Below are 23,271 nucleotides of genomic sequence, written 5' to 3'. Positions count from 1 at the left end.
ACACATTAAAATGTTAAAGTAACAAAAAAATGTGATATTTACAAAATTACACAAAATTTTTTACTGTGTATCAGTCTGGCGGGGATTTACCCAAAATCAAAGTTGTACATTTTTTAAACTCTACAAATTTTATGTGAAAACTTGACCCGCCAGATTAATAGTTTCAGAGATATTTAATTTTTAATTTACGTTTTTTTTGTTTGCCTGTTATTTATAAACAAATTGAGATCGCCATTAGAAACTTGTTAGAATTTTATATTAACGTACTTGGTATCGAAATTCCAAGAAATTATAATTTTTCGATCAACTTCCAGTTGACACAGCCGATTTGGCAATTGAATTTCTACCTTTTTTTTTTTTTTTTAAGTGAAAATGACCTACGTATGTTTCTGAGTATTTAAAAAAAATTGCAATTTGGCCAATTTGTATTGGAAGTCGTAAACAAACCGCCTAATATTTTCTCTGCCGACTGGACTAATATACTATACGATCGATTTCGATCGATGAGTAGTATTGCTAATGCCCTCAGACATTCGAAGTCACAAGTTCAAAATCCCGATTGAGATGATGATTTTTTTTTTTTTTTTAATGAATAAATAAATTACTTATCTTCTTTTAACCTAATTTTATTAAATTAATTGATCATTTTCAATTTTATAATTATGCAATTGTAAAACTAGTAAATGATAATTATACCTCAATTTTCTGACTATTGTTTAAAATTTTTGTAATTATGCGAATATAGTAAAATTATGAAATATATGGTGTATTTCCATCGTTAAATACATTTGTTATGGTATTATAATATTTACTGTTAAAAAATTTTTTAGTAATTTTACAAAAAAAAGTGTAAGAAGTTTACTCAACACAACTTATCAAGTATAATTTAATTTTGTACTTGCACTGTATGATTAATTCGAACTTGGTTAAAGAAAATTACAAAACATTTGTTGTAATTTATAAAACACTTATCTGCAAATTTTTTTCTAATATTACAACACAAATATTGTAATTCTATCAAATTAGGATTATTATAAATATTTCATAATTTCAGTATCCCGCAAAATTGTTTTTTAATATAATTATATATAGGTACCCGACTAGAAATTTCAGTGAGGCATGCCGAAGAATCAATTCGGGGCAAGTTTGGCTTGCCTCACTTAGGCCTGCCTAGGTTGCACCTCATTAAAACCACGTTAGGCAGAACGAAAATTGGCATGCCGAAGATATTCCAAATTTGGTTAAGATCCTGAAACTGTGTGGCATTGCCAAAGTCCGGCATACTATGGAAATGCCGAACTGGTTTCAAGTAACGATAACTTGAGTTGTGCCAAAATTTGGCTTGCCAAACTTGGACGTAATCAGGAAATTCTACGGCATTGCCTAAGTCTGGCATACCATAAAATTTCCAAACTTATTTGAAGCAATGATAACCAAATGCTTGCCAAAGTTCGGCTTGCCAAACTTGGACGTAACTAGGAAAGTCTATGGCATTGCCTAAGTCTGGCATACCATGAAATTTCCAAACTGATTTGAAGCAACGATGACCAAATGCTTGCCGAAGTTCGGCTTGCCATAATTGAACGTAACTAGGAAAGTTTAATGGATTCTTTAAGTCTGATATATCATAGGGATACCAAACTGGTTTCAAGTGACGATAACCTGAGTTTTGCCTAAGTTTGGCTTGCTAAACTTAGACGTAACCAGGAAAGTATACGGCATTGCTTAAGTCGGGCATACCATGGAAATGCCAGATTGGTTTTAAGTACTGATAACTAAAGGCTTGCCGAAATTGGGCTTGTCAGAATTGGGCGTAACATTAGTGTTTTCTCGCCTTAGCTTCTTGAGGTGGGATTATTTGTCCTCGAGTCATTTTAGCTCAGTTTTGTTGTAGCGCTGTCAGTATGTGCATCGTGTATTATTCTTAAACTAATATCAATATTATAGCGAATGGATTGAATTTTTTATATGTGTTAAAATTTTTTCTAATTATTGAGTTTTCTTATGTTTTTATGAACATTCATATTGTATCAGTTAATATTACTATTAGAAAATTTTTCTTCAATAAACTACTTAGTGGATAATTATTTGTGTTCATCTCATGGCGATTTAAGTTATTTATAACGATAAAATGTTTATCGTAAATAATAAGTCTTTTCGAAAGCGTGAGCTTAATCGCTTAAGAGTCGCAAAATTTCGTAAAGCGCGACATCAGCTATCTTATTTAGAACAATCTGTTTCACTCGATAGTGCAAGCAATGAAAATGTAAATTTAAGTGATAGTGAGATGCCTCGTAATTTATTACCAATGGATAATACTGATCGTGTTACCGGTCAAAATCCTGTTTGTGAACAAATGAATGAAGAAGTGTTCAATGAAGAATCAGTGATGGATATTTCAGTGTCAGATAATTTAGAACAAAATAATGAAAGTAGTTTTGAACATAGTGTTGATGAACAATTTAGAAATATAACGGTGACCTCAGACTCTGATAGCGATAATGAAATAAATAATGCGATGGACAATTTAAATGTTATTGACAAAATTCGGCAATGGGCATTGATTAATCCTCTTCTTCCCCATACTCGATTAGAACAACTGATGGATATATTGAGAGAACAATATCCAGACTTACCTAAAAGTGCCAAGACATTTTTAGGCACTAATAGTTCCACATATAAAATTGAAAATTTTGGCAATGACGAAGAGTTCGTTTATTTTGGAATTAAAACTAATTTAGAAAAATGTATAAATATTAAATTACATGAGACCAATGATATCGAATTATTAATTAATGTTGATGGTGTGCCATTGTTTAAGTCAAGCAGAAAACAATTATGGCCAATTTTATGTCAAGTTTTTAGCCATTACAATCATTACAAACCATTTCCTGCAGCTATTTATTGTGGTAACAGTAAACCTAGTGACGTCCATTGCTTTTTAGCAAAATTTATTGAAGAAATAAATGAATTACAAAATACTGGAGTTATGATTAATAATCGTTTATTTAATGTATCCATCAAAGGATTTGTATGTGATAGGCCTGCTCGATCACTGCTAAAAATTATGAAAAATCACGGAGGATATTATGCTTGTGAACGATGCACAGTCAAAGGTCAACGGTATAAAAAACGGACTATTTATCCTCTAACAACTAATTGCACACTGAGAACTGATGAATCATTTAGGAATCAATCTAATTCAGAACACCATACTGGAATGTCACCATTGCTTCTTATTGAACCTAAAATAGATCTAGTGAATCAATTTGTACTTGATCCAATGCACTTATTATTTTTAGGGGTTATGAAAAAATTACTAGAGTGTTGGATAGATGGTACAATTAATAAAAAATTAAAAATAAGTAACACTGATAAAACTCGGTTGTCTAGCCTATTAACAAAAATTAAAGTCCCTGCAGAGTTTCAAAGAAGCACTCGCTCATTGACTGATTTTAACAAATTCAAATCAACGGAGTTCCAATTTTTGCTATTATATGCAGGACCTGTTGTATTTAAAAAAATTCTTGCTGAAACAGTCTATAAGCATTTTTTACTTTTGCACGTCGGCTGCAGAATATTATGTTCCAGTGAAATTGCTGTTCAAAAAACAGAACATGCAAAAATGTTTTTAACATCATTTGTCCGTATTGCACCCTTAATATACACTTTGCAATTTCTTGTTGGAAATATTCACAGTGTTTATCACCTTGCTGATGACGTAGCATATATGCAGTGTTGCTTGTCTGGGATGTCAAGTTACTCGTTTGAAAATTTATTAGGCAAAATTAAAAAACTGTTGAGAAGTGGCAATAAACCCCTTGCTCAATTATGCTGTCGATTTAATGAAATTTCAACGAGTATGTGTCCTAAACCTAAATTATCAGAAACAATCGAAATAGTTAAGGAATTTAAAGACGATGACATTGATGAAGTTATTATAAAACGGATAAAATTAAAAAATGTTTTATTGACTACTAAAGCCCCGAATAACACTGTTCTATTAGAAAATAATGAAATTTTCGAAATCCATAAAATTTTCCGATTTTCCATGGATAATAGCATTTTAACAAAGATTAGTGGGAAAATATTGAAGAAAAAAAAACCATTATTCACTTATCCATGTAACTCAGAACACTTAGAAATGTGGAAAGTGAGTGCGAAAAGTAAGATAATGGCCACATATAAAGTTACTCAAATTGCTAAAAAAATGCTGTGCATTGATTTGAGTAGTGACGGCAATGAAAAACTATATGTAATGCCATTACTACATATGTAAATACGTTTTTTGGTGAGACTGTACAGATGTGAAGGAATTTTTGGTGATAGTGTAGATTATATTGGTAAATATTTTGTTTAAAATAATCAGAATGAACAAATGACAATTTAACTTGATTTTTAAAAATTTAGTTTGTTATAAACATTTGATATTCATAATACTAAAGTAACATCATTAAAAATAATAAAAACAAAATTTGTGCAGATTCTTTTTTTAGATAAATATGAAAATTAAAATTAACTATTTAATTTGTTTTTAAAATACCCGCACGAGTAAGTGCAAATAGCTACCCGCAGAAATTAACACTTATAATTTTATTGCATTATTTATTTCGAAAACTAAATATAAAAAATTAATTGTGTGCATTGTTGATGAAACTGAAGTTATAACTATGAAACGAAGTTTGACAAACTATTGATGTACCTGACTTGCATGAACCCACGGTTACCGAAGATTTGCCGAAGTTCGGTTTGCCGAATTTGGGCGTAGCTTGGAAAAACTATGGCAATGCCGAACTTTGGCTTGCCTATAGTGGAATCAATGAGGCGTGAATTCGGCTTGCCAAAGTTCGGAAATGTATTGTTATATATTTTGAAAACAAAGAAGTAAATGAGTGATAAGGGCGGTATACTTAAGAGTGAAACATATACATCCATACATCAACATCAACAGCGTCTGTATTTTATTTGATTTTTTCTCGAAGGACTATTTTACGACGATGTGTACGACTGAGAGAGATCACATATTCTACATGCATTGGAGTTTAACGGATTGTATCTGAGCCTAGTTGGAAAAAAATTGTTCATACAATAAATAAATGTGATATTTTATGATAGTTAATTTTTTATATAATATATATCTAAGCAGTTCAACATAGTGAGCCGACATTTGTGAAATCGCGCGGGAAAGACACAGCTTGCCGGAATTATTGAGTCAAACATTGACTTGAAACTTGACACCAATACAATCGATATTTCTGGTGGTAGAAGAACAAATGAATATTTGAGGTTAATATACATATAGAGCTCATTAGATTGACAGAGTAGGAGAAAAGCATACAGTGTATCCGAATTTCTTACAAGTGTCATTGTATCTGAACAAGTTGTCAGGAGTAGTTCGCGAGTTTTTGTATTATTAAACAAAGGATTGCAATTACACAAAATATTCAACAGGAATATCGGCATTTTTTTTATTTAATAAAATGGGCGATAATTTAGAATGGAAACACCGGTTGGTAGTTTTTCTAGGAGATAAAACAAAGTCGCAAAAACAAGTGATTGATATAGTGCCAAGTGAGTGGATTTATGCGGATAATGCTTATGAGGAGTTGAGGTGTAAATTTATGCCAGAAAAAACGTATAATGATAAAAATCTGAAACTACTTAATGAAATGGTAAAAAATGTGTTGAACCCTGCAGTGATTGGCCGTCTTACTCGGTAGAAATTCGTGGACGAGCACGTAAGTTAAATTTTTAAATAATACTGAAATTAGCAAATGACAATAAAGTTAGCCGTTAATTAAAAATTTTTTTGTTGAAAATATTACAAAAAAAATTATTTTTTTAAATTTCGTTTGTAAAAATTTTAAAAATGTAAGTGCAATAAAAAAAAATATATTTTTAGTTCTAATTTAATAAATAAAGTAAAAATAATACTAAAGTTAGCTGAAGTTTTTAATTTTTTTGTTTTTTTAATAATTAAATTAGAACAGAAAATTATTTTTTTAAAATTGCATTTACAGTTTTTCAATTTTTTTACAAATGAAATTTTTTTGTAATAATTTTTGAATAAAAAAAAATTCTAAATAATTTCTAAATTTCTTCTAATAAATATACTATTAGATATTCTTTTAAATATATTATAAATAATTTTCTAAGCTAGCAGACATGTTCTTTGTGTTTTTTTTTTTTTTTTTTTTTTTATAATTATTATTAAATATAGTTTATCATTTTTAATATTAAATAGTACTATAATGTTTATAGAAAAATATAATCACTACTAATGGCTACACAGAATTCATTACAGTTTTACAATTTTTTTCAAAAATGAATGTAAAAATAATTTCATTTCGAAATTTTAAAGATTTGTACGAGTAATTTTTATTAATAATTTGTATTACATTTTTTTGTAAATACGAAAAAAAATTAATAAATATGAGGATGTCTGCTAATTTCTAAATTAAATTTTTTCACTACTTTTTATTTGAGCATTTGTCTAATGAGGCAAGAGGGCACGAGTCAATGCATACTATGCGCTATATTAACAACTAACTAATCGACTGTTTTATAGGTTCATATGAAGAAGCTGAAAAACTTATGGATAAGTTACAGTACCAGCCGTATGCGTATTCTACTGATAACGAAGCCAGTGCTAAAAATAAAGCAAAAATGATAATGAATATTTTAAATCTAAAAATTTATCACCTAACAATGCTAAAAATTTGCTCAATGATGCGACTTTAGATTTAACTGCTGATCTTCAATTAACTTCTGGTAAATATAAATTTTTTTAAACTTATAGTTAACGTATTTTTTAAATTTATTGCAAAATTTTTTAATTAAATTACGTTAATCTGTAAATTTTCATCGTTTAGATCCTAAAAAATACTGTCTCATACTGGAAAAAGCAGCGGAAAAAAGTAAAGGACCCTAAAAATAGAACAAAAACTGCTCGTGAGTAATTTATTTATTATAATCTTAAAACTTGCGGAAGTGAATGATAAAATGAGAATAATAACATTAATATTAATATTAATTAATTAGTATCGTTTTATAACTGACATATTTAAATACTAAATTTTTAAATATAATTTATAGAAACACGCGGAAAGAAACGTAAAGCATCATCGTCGGAGGATTCATCGGGAGATCACTCGATAGAAAGTTCAAGTTCTGAGGAAGACGATCACGCGAAGCGTAAACATGTTACTACTAAGTTAAACAAAAAAGATAGTACTAATGTCATCCATGGAAAAAACTCAAGTTCTGAAGAGTCAGATAAAGAAATCATCAAAACTCACTCTAAAACAGACATTTTTAATCAACAAAAGCAATTAAATAACAATGAATCCGAAGAACATTGTGTAGACGAAGGTATTATAATAAATATAGTTTATTTGATTAAACTAATTTTTAATTCATCATTTTTCATTAGTGGATAATTAATTTAGTTTTTATAGTCATAAATAGTTTATTTTTTTATCTTAAAGTAATTAATATTCACAATATTGTAATTAATTCACTGTAATCGTTAATAATATTAAAATTTTATGGTAATAAATTTATAATATTGAAATTTTTTTTCAGAACTCTTAGCGAAAGTTTTGACCAAACTATTGGCGCCACTGATTAAAGAGCAAAAAGCATTAATTCACAGCTTAGTTCGTTATCCAAAGCAATGAATGATTTGAAAGGTACTCTTACTCAGATGCAAAGAGTTTGTGAATCATCTGTTCCTACGGATTCGACATTTGATATCAATTGCGATGATAACGATTTCAAAATACCTTGCTTTCTGCAATAGTAGATTTCAATAAATTTGATGGCAAATTGAAATCTGATAAAGAGTATCGTAACAAAATTGTAAGAGTTTTATATGATTTATTTTTCTTCTAGAATTTTTAGTTTTTTATAAATTTAAATTTATATTATGTTTTTATAGGTTTGTAAACTCTCAGCATTGACTAATCCTAATCAAGCAATAACTAGGAGCACCACTGCTATGATGCGTTTAGGATTGTCCCGTGAATTAGCTTTGAAATTCAACTTGAAAAAACCGAATGAGAAAAAAAATCACATTTTTATCGAAACAGAATTCTATAAGCTAATAAAAGGTATTCTACATATAACTATTATAAATTCTAAATAAATTAGTAAGCATATGAATAAGTGATATCATTAATTAAATTTTATGATTATTTTTTTTTTTTCAGGAGTACTCGTTACAAAGTTTTCAAAATCCGTAAATGACCCATTGCCTGACGCGACAGTCAATGACAGTATTTCTTCCGTTTTAAATCATTGTTTCGACTGGGAAGGTGGTAGAACTGAAAGAAAAAAATTAGCAGCTCAAAGAAAAAAGGCAAATATTGACCCAAAACTTGGACCGAAAGATTTTCTTAATACTGACATCGTTGAACAAAAAAAAGATGACCATGAAACTAATGAGTCTGAGTAATTTAGTACATTAATTATTTTTACTATTTTTTTGTTACTTAAATTTTTTTTTTATATTAACATTACTGTTATATTCAGTTTTCAAGTTAAAAATAACATAAATTTTATTAAATGACTTAATTCTTTCCATTAAGTTCATAATTTCAAAATTTCTCTCGTTACATTTGAACAGCTTTCGATAGCTATTAGAAACTTAAATCCTGCAGTAAATCAGCATAACCAGTGTTGGATTTCAATCAATATTCTTAACAGCCATTTGTAAGTCATCTGTGCATGATTAATACATAATTAATTGATTGTTATCTGTCTTTTCCAAAAATAAACAGTCTGGAAATCTTTCTCGTTCTGAGTTATTTATTTCTCACGGTTTTAAAGTTTTTTGTTTAAACCAACAATCACCCTAGCTCTTAAGAATAGTAGTTATTATTAATTTAGAAATAATATGGTCGATGAGTTATTAATCCCTTGATGTCTTTTGGAGTAGATATCATAGTCATTTGGTTCCTCTTTAAAGCGAATGTTTTTTTTCCTACGTCTGTCTCTATTCCCTTGGTTTTCAGGAGTGCATACAATTTCTACTATGAAACTATGGGGTTTCCAAGTTGCTCCCTATAAAAAAAGCGAAATTTGGTAAACACTACTGCTGTGGTTGCCAAACTGCTACCTAACCCGGAAACCAAGTTTGGGTGAGATTAGGCTGAGGCTGTCACCGGCAAGTATGGCTTCCAAACTGCTACCTAACCCGGAAACCAAGTTTGGGTGAGATTAGGCTGAGGCTGTCACCGAAAAGTATGGCTTCCAAACTGCTACCTAATCAGGAAGCCAAATTAGGTTGAGCCTCGCAACTGCATTACATCCCAAACTTGGATCTGGTTTGGATGCCTCACTTACTGCAAGTTTGGAAATCGGCATGCCTTACTTGCGCCAAATCTCCGCCTCACTGAAATTTCTAGTCGGGTAACTGATCTAAAAAAAAAAATATATAAATCAAAATTCGATTTGATCATTTTTTATTTTCACTTTTATGTAATACTTATTAAACTTTAGTAGAAAAACATTTCCTACAAAAAACCAGAACTTTTTCAAAATTTATATCCTGGAAAAAAATAATTAAAAATTATAGAAAAATAAAAATCAAAGTAATCGAAAAATTCAAGTATTGGAACAAAAATTTTTGCATATAAATCATAATTTGTAAGAATAATAAAATTCTTACAAAAATCATATCCCATACAGGAAAATACGACGGGGCCAGGCATGGGCCACGCTTGGCGCAATGCTGTCAATCTCTGGCCCATGCTTGTAAACCCGCTTTGGTCCAGCTTTGGTAAAAGTCTGGGATGATAACAGGGTGCCAGGCTTGGTTGTTATCATTGGCCCAGGCATGATCGCCAAGGCTGGCCCATGCGTGGTAGCCAGATCTGGGCCATAATTTTCAAGTCTGGTTCATGCCATTTGATAAAAAATGATAAAAAAAGAATTTTGTAAGTGTTATTTTTTTATTTTAATTTTGATGTAGAGCTAGCGCAAATTCAGACCGTGACTCTTAATTTAAATCTAACTTTCGCTAATTATAGAAATAAAGTGCAAATCGCGTCCGTTCTAACCGAGATTTGAACCCGAGCCGCGCGCTTCCCAGACCTACGACTAACTCCTACACCATACGACCGGTGAGTTGATGCACATCTCATCATTCTTATAAGCTAAATCTATATGGTGATGAAGTGTGACGGTTTATTATTTATATAATGTATGTTATTTAATATTGTGTTTTGGTGAAAATTAACTATTTTTTTACAAATGTTTATTAGTTATTAAAAAATGCAAGAGTCACGTTCTTATATTACTTTAGATTTCGTACATCGTTCTGTATATTTTTAATATCTTATTATCAATTTTAATGTTTAAAATTATTAATATTAAAAATTCAAATGTAAATTTTATATTTTAATTTTTTAAAGACTATATCAATTTTGACGGTATGCAAATGTTTTGGATGAATAATAAATTTTCAATTTTAGCATATGCTAACAAATATTCGTTGAACAATAAATAATTACTGTTTAAAATTCTATTGTTTAATGATTAATTAACTTTGGATTTCCCATTGAATGGCCAAGGCTAGGTTATTCAGTCTTGGCCCAAGCCTGGGTAATCATTGGAATGGCCAAGACTAATTACCCAGTTATGGCCCGGGCAAGGGACAGTATGGGTTTGCCAAGATGGGCTTCCCAATAATGTCCCAGGAATGGCCCCGTCGTTCAACTCTGGGGCTTCCTGTATGGAATTTTGGAAAAAAAAATTTAATTCTGAAGAACATCAAATTTATCAAAATGCTTAAGATTAAAAAAAAAATATTGTTAAACTGTCGGGTAAAAATTTTAATATATTATCCAGGGTAAAAATAAAAAATTAGGAAGACGGTTGACCCTACAAGCCACTCCTGCAACTTCCCGCTAAATTTGTATGATAAGAGTTACAAATTTGGCCTATTACAATGTTTTTGAGCTCTTTGAGATTGATAATACGATTTTTCTGAAATTTTTCGTCAACGATACCTCTCAAACCAATCAACCGATTTTAACGTTCTCGGCGGCGATCGACGTGGTTTTTTGCGTTCTAATACTTATTTTATTTTATCAAAAAACGATTCGAAATGAAATGTCGAAGTTATGTAAAAAAATTAATTTTTTTTTTAATTCTCTCAATTTCGATATCTCACGAAAGGATTAACCGATTTTGACCCGGTTTGCGATGATCGACGTGGTTTTTGACGGTTAGGAGCTGATTAGTTTTTAGAATCGATCGGTAGAGCCGTCACAAAGTTATTCCAAAAAAACAGTTTTTCAAATTTTTTATTTTTGAGATTTCTCAAAATCTACTGGTCCGAATCGGTCCAAATTTACAGGAAATCTAAGTTGAGTGGAACTTTTTGGGATCTCGTTTAGTTAATTCCAATCGGTCAAACCGTGTTCAAAAGTTATAAGAGGGTCACACACACACACACACACACACACACACACACACACACACACACACACACACACAGAGAGACAAACAGACAAACAGACAAACAGACATACGGACATCATTGCGAAAACATTCAGGAAAGCTTCCTAGGACCTCAAAACGCCGAGATCTGATAAACACTCGATTTTGAAAAACGGGGTGAAATCAATAACTTCCCGATTTTTGAAAATTTTTCATTTTCGTAGCGGAAAGTTAAAAATTATCTATTTTTTACACGGGATAATATAATTCGAATTATCGAATCAGTTAACGTAGAAACTAAATTCGTCACCGATTACTAAGCTGCATTTTATGTGGTGAAAGTGATTAAAAGACGTATAAATTACTTGTGCTATGAGAATATATTTGTCAAGAACTTGTCCAAACTCGAGTATATGAAAATTTTAATGTTTTATTTGGAAATAATTTACAAAGTTCAGAATATTGGGAGATATTTAGAAAAGGTTTTTGTAAAAGGTGAACCGAGTATTATAATTTATTTAGTAATTTTGCATAATATCTAGCTCCAGAAATACCAAATGGTTATCATAATTATTTTTCATAATGCTGTCATCACTATCTGAAATATAAAACAATACATAGATATATATGTATAAATAATTTTGTCATATGAAAAAAAATAATTATGAAAGATAATACCAAATACGTTGCTTTGCTGATCACAATCATGTTGTATTACTACATTGTGAGTAATTTCTCGTTGGAAAGATTGCAGAAAGTTACTCGCACAAGCCAAAAAATGAGGGACATCCAAAATATTGTCATTAAACAGTTGCCATACTTTTACAATTTTCACATCCATTTTCTGTGTGCGAGATGAACGTGGTCTGACAATATTGTCGCCGTTACGTAATGACAAATACTCAATGTGAGTAACAGCTTGTAAAGCAGTTAAATTCTCTGAATTGACACATAGTAGTAATCGAATTAATACACAAAGAAATTTATTTATTTCCAACAATTTCATATACTTATTTATTTCATCATTTGATGAGTCATTATACGCCTAAAAAGTTTTAAAATCCAAAAATATACGCTTCACTCGTTTATTTTATTACAAATAAATAAAAATACTACAAAAGTTTCGCGACATTTCTGACTCAGAACTACTGCGCTTGCGTTGTGCAAATATAAGTAAACCCGTATAATAAGTTAAAAACAAATAGTGCGAGGACAATAAATTTATCATTATTTATATTGTATGGTAAAAATATTTTTATAAGAAAAAAAAATCTTAAATATTAAGCATGAATATATTAATTTAAGTATGAATTTTTAAAAAGCATAAATGTAATTAGCTTATCTCGAAATTCCAAACTAAAATTTGATATGAAACATCTGAAGTCGATTTATTCGTAAAGTGATTGTTAATTATATCATATAAGCATGAAAATATATGTGAATTCTACCTTTCAGCTTACAGATTAAATGTTAGTTTTACAAAATATCAGATCGTATAAATAAATTTACTAAATATGCATTTCACCTGTAAACTTCCAAATCGGAGAATGAGCGCCAAATCGTAGATTCGCCTTTTTGTGATAGGTTTCAGCAAGGTTATCAGTTCGATGAAGAAGGCCGTAAACGCTCCACAATGTTGGTGGAGTTTTTTCAATCCATTGCTCATGAAAATATAATAAGAATGTCCCGAATAATGTTTTGACGTTATCAGGGATATTTGTTATTATCCATTGAAACCCGTCCGAAGCATCAACTGCTGGCAATAAAGCCAACGCCATTATTTTTCTGATCAATATTTTTCCATATTTCCAACTTTGGACTAATCTTATGAGTCCGAGCTTTTTTAATCTTCTTGTTATCGCCTGTTTGTAAACAATTAATATTTTTAAATTCATTTATCCGGTACTTAAAATTGAAATTGATATTGAGAGCTCATTTATCGTAAGAATTATTGTTTTAAAGCTAACAACAATATATGGCCCTGAAGTCAACCAACACCCGTCACTTATAAAATAAAAATACTAATAACTGTAGAAGGAAAATTTTGTTTTAATAAAAAAAAATTTTTCAATTTTCTTAGCGGGAAGTTAAAAATACTCGTGTAGATTGTTCGATTCTCTAGACAAGCATTTTTGCTTATTTTCTATAAAACTAAACATCCAAATTGTAATTAAAAAAATTTTTTTTTGTAATAAAAAATTTGACCAAATTATTCACTTCATGGTTTGCATTCTCAACTTTTTCGAAATCTATATGGGTATTCCTTTTTATTTTTTAATTTTCCTAGCATTAGTTCAGTAAATAGTAACCACCCACCACTTTCGAAGTAAAAATGACTATGATTAAAAAAATAATAAAAAATTTCAAATACATGGAAAAAATACTCGTGTAGTTTTTCTAGACACTTTTTTTTCATTCATTAAAAACGAACACTCGAGTTGTAATTTTTGGTTTACATACGGCCACACACACACACACACACACACACACACACACACACACACACACACACACACACACACACACACACACATGATGACACCATCGCGAGAAAAGTCAGGGAAGCTTTCTAGGACCTCAAAACGTTGACATCTGAGGAAAACTCGATTTTCGAAGAAAGGGGTGAAACCAATAACTTCCCAACTTTTGAAAATTTTTAATTTTCTTAGCGGGAAGTTAAAAACTTTTTTCAGTATTATAATTGATTCATCTTTTTTTCTCAACCGAAGCTATACCTGAATTTATTAGCAGATTAAATTAATATTCCATGTATTGGGAAATCAGCCGGGGGCGTGGCTTCTCCTTGCGGCAGAAGCAGTTACTACTTTAAGACGCTTTTTTAAATCAGGTGCTGTGTTTTTATATTGAATCATGTATTTACAAGTTTTATTAGAATCGAGTTTTTAATAGAAATTAAATAAATAATGACAATCTCAATTAAAGAAATTTGTGAATTTGCATGATACTGAAATCAGCAGATAACGTGTCAAATTTTTATTTTATTAAAGAATTAAATTAGGACAAAAATATATTTTAGAAATGTTTCACTTTCAGTTCTTTAAAACTTCTATATGTTAATTTTTTTATTTTTGTTTTTCCTCTTGTAAGAATCTGTTTGTTAAAAAACTTAAAAATTGACAGATGTCACTTTCAGCATCATGAATTTGCAAGTACTAAGCCCAGTCATAAAAATTCTTAATTACTTAAAAATTATTCATGTAATTTATTTTTATTACTGTAGTTATAACATTGCAACTATAATTACGATTCTTAATTTTACACAAATATTTATTAAGTTATTTAAGCAATGTAAGCCTATCGTATTACATTGTATTTTAAAAATTCACAGCTTATAATTACTGTTTTTTTGTGATTACAACAATATTTATGTTAATTGGTATAAAGTCATTTTTGATGAAATGTAATGAACACTCTCTTGGGCTGTGTAACTTCATTTCAGATTTTTAATGCACTTTCCAAGCTAATCGACGGTTTATAACTTCATCTTCACAAAATTTATTTTTATCACCACAGAACTAGAATTTGCCGGAGGAAAAGTATAAAATCAAACTGTATTGTTCTTACTAGACTTGCTAATGACATTAAAATTAGTCGACATTCAACAATTTTAGATTTTTTTATCAATTAAATTAGAATAAAAAAATATTTTTACAAAATTGCACGTATAGTTTATAACACTTTCTACATGTGAAATTTTTTCAATTAATTTTTTAATGAAAGAAATTCTAAAAACTTTTAGATATCGGCTAACTTTATTGTCATGACTTGCTATTACACCCATATACGCAGCAGAAAGTTTTATTTTTATTTTCTCGTAGAGGAAACTCAATGATTAAAAATTTTTGGTCAAGTGTTAAAGTTGATGTTATTTTCAATAGTAACTAAGCTTGTAGACAATAATTAATTACTTAACATTTAAAAAAAAAATTTCAACAATTTTTAATTACAGCTTCGGCATATTATATGACATTAGCTGTTTATACTCGACCTGCATAGAGTAGTTCACATTTGATTCGCCACGTGGCGTATTCAAGTGGATGATTTCCCAATATTGCTAGAGAATTCAGTCACTGTTATCGAAAATTTCAATGCTAACTTTGTATTTATGAAATGAAGAACAATAACAGCATTTTCCAATAAGATAAACGTGAAAAATTAATTTTGTCCACTAATAAATTTTTTTCCATTATTCGTATATACAATCGCAAAACAATAATTTTAATAATTAAGTTACAGCTTAGATTTGAATTTTAATTTGTTAATTTTGAGAAAAAGCAGTTTGGATGATTTTGTTATATCTCTTATAGTTCACAAGATATAAGATTATAAAAAAAGAAAACCAGATGAGAATGGTTAGTTTAGATATACAAAAATATTTAAAATAAAAAAATTCAAAATATCTATTGAAAAAATTACATTGTTCATAACAAATTGATTATGAAATGAACAATGAAAATTTATACAAAAAAAATAAAAATTTTAATTGAACCAAAATCATAATTTTTGGAGGTTGAAACCAAAGAGGCACTTGTTGCCTAGTCTACTAGAATTAATTAAAAAAACGACTGCAAGAGTAAATGAACTTTTGTCCCTCTTCTGATGAGGGAAACTCGTATGTATTTTGAGGCCCCTGTCTGGAACCAACTTTATTTTGTCAGCAAACAATTGATATAAATAAGTTAAATGTTTAAAATAAAATAACCCGTAAACCGTTGATTTAGCGGAAGTTGATCTGAATAAAATGATCAGTATGAAAAAATATACAAAAAAGGAATTGCGTATTTTTTTTATGAAGACAGATATTTTAGAAGATATCGGGAAAAATATAGTTTCGCTATCGGACCCTTCTGTCGCACGCAAGTGTTCCCTTTACTCACCGTCAGGCTACCCTGCAGACAGTGCGATTAGTAGCACATGCGGACATAGAATAAAATCCGTTTTTCGGTGTTTATAGGAGATTAAGTGATTAAACTTGAAAGAGTTTCTGTTAATATCGTAGAGAAGATAATGAAACAATTTAAGTCCTTCACCCCAAAAACGCAAAAAAAACCCTTGAAGGTCGAATGTTTACCGAATTTCGTCATTTTTTGATTTAAAAAAATGCATTTTTCGGTGTCCATAAAAGATTTAGATATGAAACTTGATAGAGTTTCTTTGAATACAAAAAAAAATAATGAGATCAATTAAAAGTGCTTCCACCTCATAGACATGAAAAAACAGCCCCTAAAGAAAAATTTTTTTTTCAACGTTTCATCCCTTAATCTCTTATGGACACCAAAAAATAAAAGTTATTTTACGTCCGCAACTTCTACTAGTCGCACTGTCTGTTGGAAACCTGACGGTAAGTAAGGGGAACACTTGCGTGCGACAGAGAGGTCCGATAGCGGGACTATGTTTTTCGCGATATCTTCTAAAGTATTTGTCCTATGAACAAAATACATGACACTTTTTTGGCATATTTTTCTATTCTGATTATATATATATATATATATATATATATATATATATATATATATATATATATATATATATATTTTTTTTTTTTTTTTTAAATAAACTTCTCCGTTAAATCATCTGTTCACAAGTTATTTTATTTTAAACAAATAATTAATTTATAAGAATTATTTGTGACACCGTAGATAAAAAAGACAGAGTTTTTCGTATTTCTTGGCTAAAAATATATAAAATAAAGTTGGTTCCAACCTCAGACCTCAAATTGCATATGGACTGATCTCTTCAGCCGAGGGGACTAATGGTTAGTCCATAGCTGTATTAATGGTAAAATTACGATAAAAATTGTACAATGAGAAAACGAATGCAATAGTAAAGTTTCATCAAAAAGTTATATTAAAATATTTTGTTCAAAATAGATGCATGGGAAATAGAAATTAAAGCAAATCTAATAAATCTTTAGATGCAATTTGCAGAAATCAAAGAAATTATCGCAATCAAGTTATTAGCAAAAAAAGATTGTAAAATCTAAATTTTTCTAAATTTTTGAAATGATTAAAAACTAGTCTTTTTTAAACTAATCGATTGACATAACTAATTATGAACTTAACCTTTGAAATTGTCTAAAATATATATATATATATATATATATATATATATATATATATATATATATATATATATATATATATATATATATATGCAGTTTTAAAAACAGATAATGAAACGTTTAAACCAATGGTTAATTTGAAAAATAGACCTTATTTTGTGAAATAGTTTCAATATAGTTTAAAAAGGAAAAAATCAAGTTTTATAATAGAGTATATTGATCATAAATTTTTTGTCATTAATTAATTTATTTATGTCTGAACTAACTTGACAAAAATGGAAGAAACATCCAGTATGAGTAGCTTCCGGAAACACAGATTTAATAGCGTTATCTAGTGCTGCTTCGAAATCAGTCATAATAGTTTGTGGAGTTATATGTGTTGCCAATTCTGTTTTAAAATAAGAAAGTGCCGTTTGATACGCAATGGTTGACTTCTTCGTCATCAGTACCCAACATAATGGTAAAGCCTAAAGCAATTATTGTTTTATTAAATGATAGATTTATTGTACGTATCATAATACGAAGCATAAGAAAGTGCGTTACGATCACCAAAAATTTCTAACTCATTCTGTGCATCTATTTACAGTGTGGCCAGATCGTGCGATTTTTTTACTCCCACTTTGTACCGTTTTCAATATAGTCAGATGAGAGTGTCCTACAAAGTGGGGGTAAGAAAAGAGCACGATCTGGCCACACTGTCTATTTATACTATCATATCTTTGTTAGTTCACGGAAACAAAAAAGTTTGCGTGACTTTTTATAAATAATTTAAAGGAGCTTAATTTCACAGCTTTGGTAGAACTTGGCACTGTCCCATTCATATCTCTGTTGATGTAACGCCAGAGCTACTGAATGTGTATAACGTAAACAGAACAAGATTTTTTTTCGTATTTTAATCATAAGACAATTGAAATTTATGTTTTCTGATAAAGACATTGCATACAATTCTTTTTTTTTTATTATTCACATTATAATGAGAAATGATAAGAAAAAATTAATATTTATCTACTTTTCCATAACACTTTTTTACGACTAAATTACGAAATAAACATTAATAGTCGTGCATTTTTAGATTTTCCGAAATTCTTACTTCAAATTTAAAATTATCCTATTACTATTTAATCCACAAAATAATAGATGTCGTATGTAGCCTAACTGTTTATTTTTTGTCAATTATAGTTTAATGAAGAGTAACAAAAGGTTTCTTTTATTTTAGTGTCATAATGAAAAAGTTGAAAAATCTATACATATATGTATACATACATACATACATACGAAGATCCTGACGTGCAAGAAATTTTTTTTTGTACTTAATAAAGTAAATATCTTTGGAAAATGTCAAAAGCATCGAAACAAGTGTTTTTTCTTGATTGACATTCATATTATTTTAAAACTGCTGTACACGGAAAGAACAAGATTGTACTGGCATAAATGCCAGATTTATCTCAGATAAATCTGATCAAAAAAAAAATTTCAGATGGTAGTGAGAACAATCTAGATTGTACTGAGATCAATGTAGATTATATTGGAATAAATCTCAGATTTATCTCAAATACATCTTGGATTATACACTGTCAGATACTCTTGGCATAAATTCGAGATTGTTCTCACAAACATCCACATTAGCACGGTGTCAATCTGAAATTAGTCCCAAGTAAATCTTAGACACTTTTTCGCTAGCGCATGCGCGTTGATTGATTTTCACACATGTAATTTTTTGTTCATTTTTGTTTAATATATTTGTATTTATATATATATATATATATATATATATATATATATATATATATATATATATATAAATTAATAAATTATTCATATACCTGATGATGGTCTATCAAACCAAGAACTGTAAACACTTGATATATATTTGGCATGTTTGGAGTAATTTTAAAGGTAGCATCCATAAAAAGCATTGATGTATTGATTGATTTCAAAAAGTCAACGTTACAAAGAATTGTTAAAAACGAGTCGTCAGTTGAAGTAAGAGTGACAACTTTCAATTGACCCTGAGGATATGTCAACAAATGTGACCATTGGGGCATGTTCAATAAATTCGAATATTCTTGCAAATTTTGAGGAGTTGGTGGACGCTGAGGCTGTTCACGGCGGCGCCAATTTTCCATAACAGGCTTCATTTTAGCCCAAGTGAAATTTACAGCAGCTTCATAATGCCTGTAATATCAATAAAAGTTTATGACAATAAGTTTAGATAGTATTCTCGGTATTACAAGTGTCAAATGCGTGCTTCGTATAAATTGACTTCTGTAGTATTCATATTTTGCAACACCGTGTAAAAGCAGAAAAGATAGAAGTATGTTTAAAATATCTCTACAAAAAGTAGTAGTAACCAAGTAGAATAATAATAGTGAATTAAATACCCAAATTAGTGATTTTTACAATTTTTTATCGTAAATTTAATTTAACTAACAAGGCTAGCCAGTGATTTAAAAAGACCAATAGTCTAAAACTAATTATACAAGACGTATTAATGAACTTTAGAATTCCAATATCGTAAAAATGATCAGTTACTATTTTAAAAGAAATTGACAAAAAAAAAAAAAAAAAAAAATCGGCTGTCCTGGAAGATTTTCGACAAAACTAGTATAGTTAACGATTACGTAACTTTTATCGTAAATTTTCCTAGGATTTATTTACCATGTAAATAATAAAGTAACTCATAAGAAATATTTCATTGGAAAGGTAAAAAAGTAATAAAAAACATTTTCTGAACTATAAAAAAAATGTTGTTCAATGATAAGATGATATATTTTTTTCAATATAACAAGACTTAATCAAAATTAATACTTTATATTAATTATACAAAAAAGAATAAAACAAAATTTCAATTATCTTTTAGTAAATTTTCAGTAAATCTTTCAGTACACCTGATTTGAACTCTCGAATAAATCTCGCACATGATCTCACCCCAGTGCAATAGTATCCTATGAAATCACTTAGGGCAAAGCTTGAGTAACTAAACAATATTGGTAAAAATAGTAAAGACATTATTATTTTTACGTTTGCTTCATGACATACAATGTTCAAATTCAGTCAATCATTATTCAAAATGTTATTATGCTTGATGATTTAATCGAATAATGAATAGAAAATTTCACGTTATTCGATATAAAAATCATACTTAATAAGTGCATTGTTAATATTTATTAGATTATAATATTTAAAGTAAAGAATTAAATACATTTGATACTTACACCACACTGAGTTCATCATAAATTAGTCGGAAGGATCGAAAAGGGCGTGAAATTGTAGCCTCGAATAATGCATGTTGAAAAGTATTATAAAGATGCATTTGAGGATCTGCCTCGTGATTATGACCTTTAGATAACCGAGGTCGATTATTGACTAATTTTCCATGTGCATTACAGCTGTAAGCATTACGTTCACAACATCGAATGTAACTAAAACATAGAAAATAAGCAAAGTTAAAATATCTACATTAGCAAAATCAAAAAAGAGCGATTCGGACAAGCCCAATATGGATAGGCATATTAATTTTACAAATACATTCATTTTTCAATATTCTTTTGATCACAAAATAAATTGAGAAAATCATAAACACGGAACAAAAAAAATTAAATTGATGATAACGACAATAACTTAGAAATTAATTTATTAGAATGAATCAATTTATCATAACAAAAAGTGACAAGATACATTGATTAAGAATTTTTTAATTCGCAGTCACGAAAGAAATTAAACGAAAGTTTAAAAGTCAACGAATAATAGCTTAAATTAAAGATCATTGAATAAATAGATTAATCTAATTAATAGATTTGAGCTATTTTACACGGTTGAGGAACGATCAAATCTGAAATAGCATTTTACATGCCTAGGACAGTAAAGTAAGAAATGTCTTAGATCAAATTAATAGTTGCATGTGATCTAAGACATTTCTTACTTTACTGACTTAGGAATGTAATATACTATTTTTCTCTTGCCAGGCCAAAAGTTCGTCCTTGGCCGAGCAATGAATAAAATTAAAAAACATAGGACAATGAAGAGATTTATACTACCGTTAGAATTTCCATTTTAATAGCATTATGAATCAAGATTGCGAATACGTTACTTTTTGGGAAAAAAAAAAAAAATTTTTTTTCAAATTCTAAATAAAATTTCTTTTCTGCGCTCTCATGTCATCAGTAACATAATATATATATAAACATTCAAACGAATACTATTTTTCCACATAAGTTGACAAAATCAAACATATTGTAACAAAATTTCCTTAAAATTCCGACATGAAATCGGCTACAATGGCTTAATTAAAGAAATCTATCTAAAAATGTAAGCATTTTGTTTAATAATAAAAACAAGTTTTGATATTCTCCGATGAAAGTTAGCAATGATAATATAAAAGTAGTTTAAAGTAAACTAATTTTATTGTCTACTTATAGAACGGGTGTAGTATAAGTAATTAGCGAACTTAATGCGCTTGAGAAGATAGACAGAAAAAAAATACACTAAAATAAAATAAATTCAGACATCTACGTAAAATAATTCAGAAATTGATTTGTTTTTTTTTTTAAGTAGCTATATTTCTATCACTTTTTAAAAAGTTTTTAATGATTTCAGTGTTTTTCTTACTTCGATAATTTATGCTTAAGATTTTCTGGAATAATTATTTTTTTTAGAAGCTTTTCAACTCCCATTTTTTAACGTTTCATTCGATTTTAACGTGATGAAAAAAATTAGGCACAATCCGGAGGCTCAAAAACATTATTTAGAAGGTTTTTATGTGATTTACAGTAAATTTTCAATTCTAATTTTGACTGATTAACTTTTAGTTTTAATAGAACTGAGTCGTAATAATCTAAGTACAAAGTGCTTTTTCGAAAATTTCCATTAATTAATGGTGAAAATATATATTTAAAGATTACATTTGTTGTACAAGTATGACAGAGAAACTTTCTAAAAAAGATGAAACTATAATAAGCTCTTAAAAATTGAATTACACACACACACACACACACACACACACACACACACGCGCGCGCGCGCGTATGACCCGATACAAATAAATATTCGCTATAAAATTATTAGGATATAAAAACGTAGAAATCCAGAACAAACTCGACTAAGAACAAATTCTCAGTCTTAAGAAAAAGATATGGAAAGTATTGTTGTAAAGATTTATAGTAACAATATGAAGGCTTACGTTAGAGCATGCAAAAAGTATTAACAATCATGATACTAAAGTTAACAGAAATCTGTCAATTTTTTTGATTTTTATAATAATTAAATTATTATAGAAAAAATTTTAGTCAAAAAATTCCACTTCTAGAAATTAAAACAAATTACACCTGTCAATTTTTTAGAAATAATTTTTTTTATAATCACAATCATTAACAATCTTACATAAAATTATATATTACTAACCGGACATCGCCAACAGTCTTATACGTACAATATCCATACCCTTCATAAATTTTATCAGGTATTTTTATACGGGGATTTCGTACGTGATGAAATATTTTTTTATTCATTTAGTAAATAAATAAAATAAATACAAAATATTAATCAAATAATATAAACTATAAATCAATAAATAAAAATTATTTTGTGTTGCAACACGTGATACTGCGAGACACTACCCAAATGGTTAGAAGTTTCACAAACAACTGAAAGTGTAACGCAACCGTGAATTCGGACGGCGTGAAAGCCATCGCCCCTACTCTCTCTTCGAATGGCGCCATACTTAATGTTAACAAAGGGAATATTGG

The 23,271-nt window shown here is 29.0% G+C and overlaps 3 protein-coding genes across 3 annotated transcripts; 2 read left to right on the top strand and 1 right to left on the bottom strand.

The window, feature by feature from the left end:
• Window positions 1-2,076: 2,076 nt before the first annotated feature.
• LOC141536876 (uncharacterized) lies at window positions 2,077-5,350 on the top strand. Its single transcript, XM_074257657.1, has one exon. It carries the CDS (start codon window positions 2,132-2,134, stop codon window positions 4,277-4,279), a length of 2,148 nt encoding a protein of 715 aa, XP_074113758.1. The 5' UTR covers window positions 2,077-2,131; the 3' UTR covers window positions 4,280-5,350.
• Window positions 5,351-7,798: 2,448 nt separating this feature from the next.
• LOC141536919 (uncharacterized) lies at window positions 7,799-8,779 on the top strand. The gene is made up of 3 exons (XM_074257719.1): window positions 7,799-7,860; window positions 7,940-8,111; window positions 8,211-8,779. The coding sequence occupies exons 2-3, from the start codon at window positions 8,000-8,002 to the stop codon at window positions 8,453-8,455; spliced, it is 357 nt and encodes a 118-aa protein (XP_074113820.1). The 5' UTR covers window positions 7,799-7,860; window positions 7,940-7,999; the 3' UTR covers window positions 8,456-8,779.
• A 3,094-nt stretch (window positions 8,780-11,873) lies between these two features.
• Window positions 11,874-23,034, bottom strand: LOC141536998 (uncharacterized). Its single transcript, XM_074257835.1, has 6 exons — window positions 22,928-23,034; window positions 20,743-20,949; window positions 19,351-19,702; window positions 12,971-13,307; window positions 12,124-12,384; window positions 11,874-12,043 (listed from the first exon to the last, which is right to left on the bottom strand). The coding sequence occupies exons 1-6, from the start codon at window positions 23,032-23,034 to the stop codon at window positions 11,964-11,966; spliced, it is 1,344 nt and encodes a 447-aa protein (XP_074113936.1). The 3' UTR covers window positions 11,874-11,963.
• Between the last annotated feature and the right edge of the window lie 237 nt (window positions 23,035-23,271).

This window comes from Cotesia typhae, unplaced genomic scaffold (assembly GCF_013202065.1).
Source record: "Cotesia typhae breed Kobodo isofemale line unplaced genomic scaffold, CoteBio_Ctyphae scaffold_45, whole genome shotgun sequence".
NCBI lineage: Eukaryota > Metazoa > Arthropoda > Insecta > Hymenoptera > Braconidae > Cotesia > Cotesia typhae.
The sequence above is the reverse complement of the archived record's forward strand: the minus strand, read 5'-3'. Positions and strand labels throughout refer to the sequence as shown.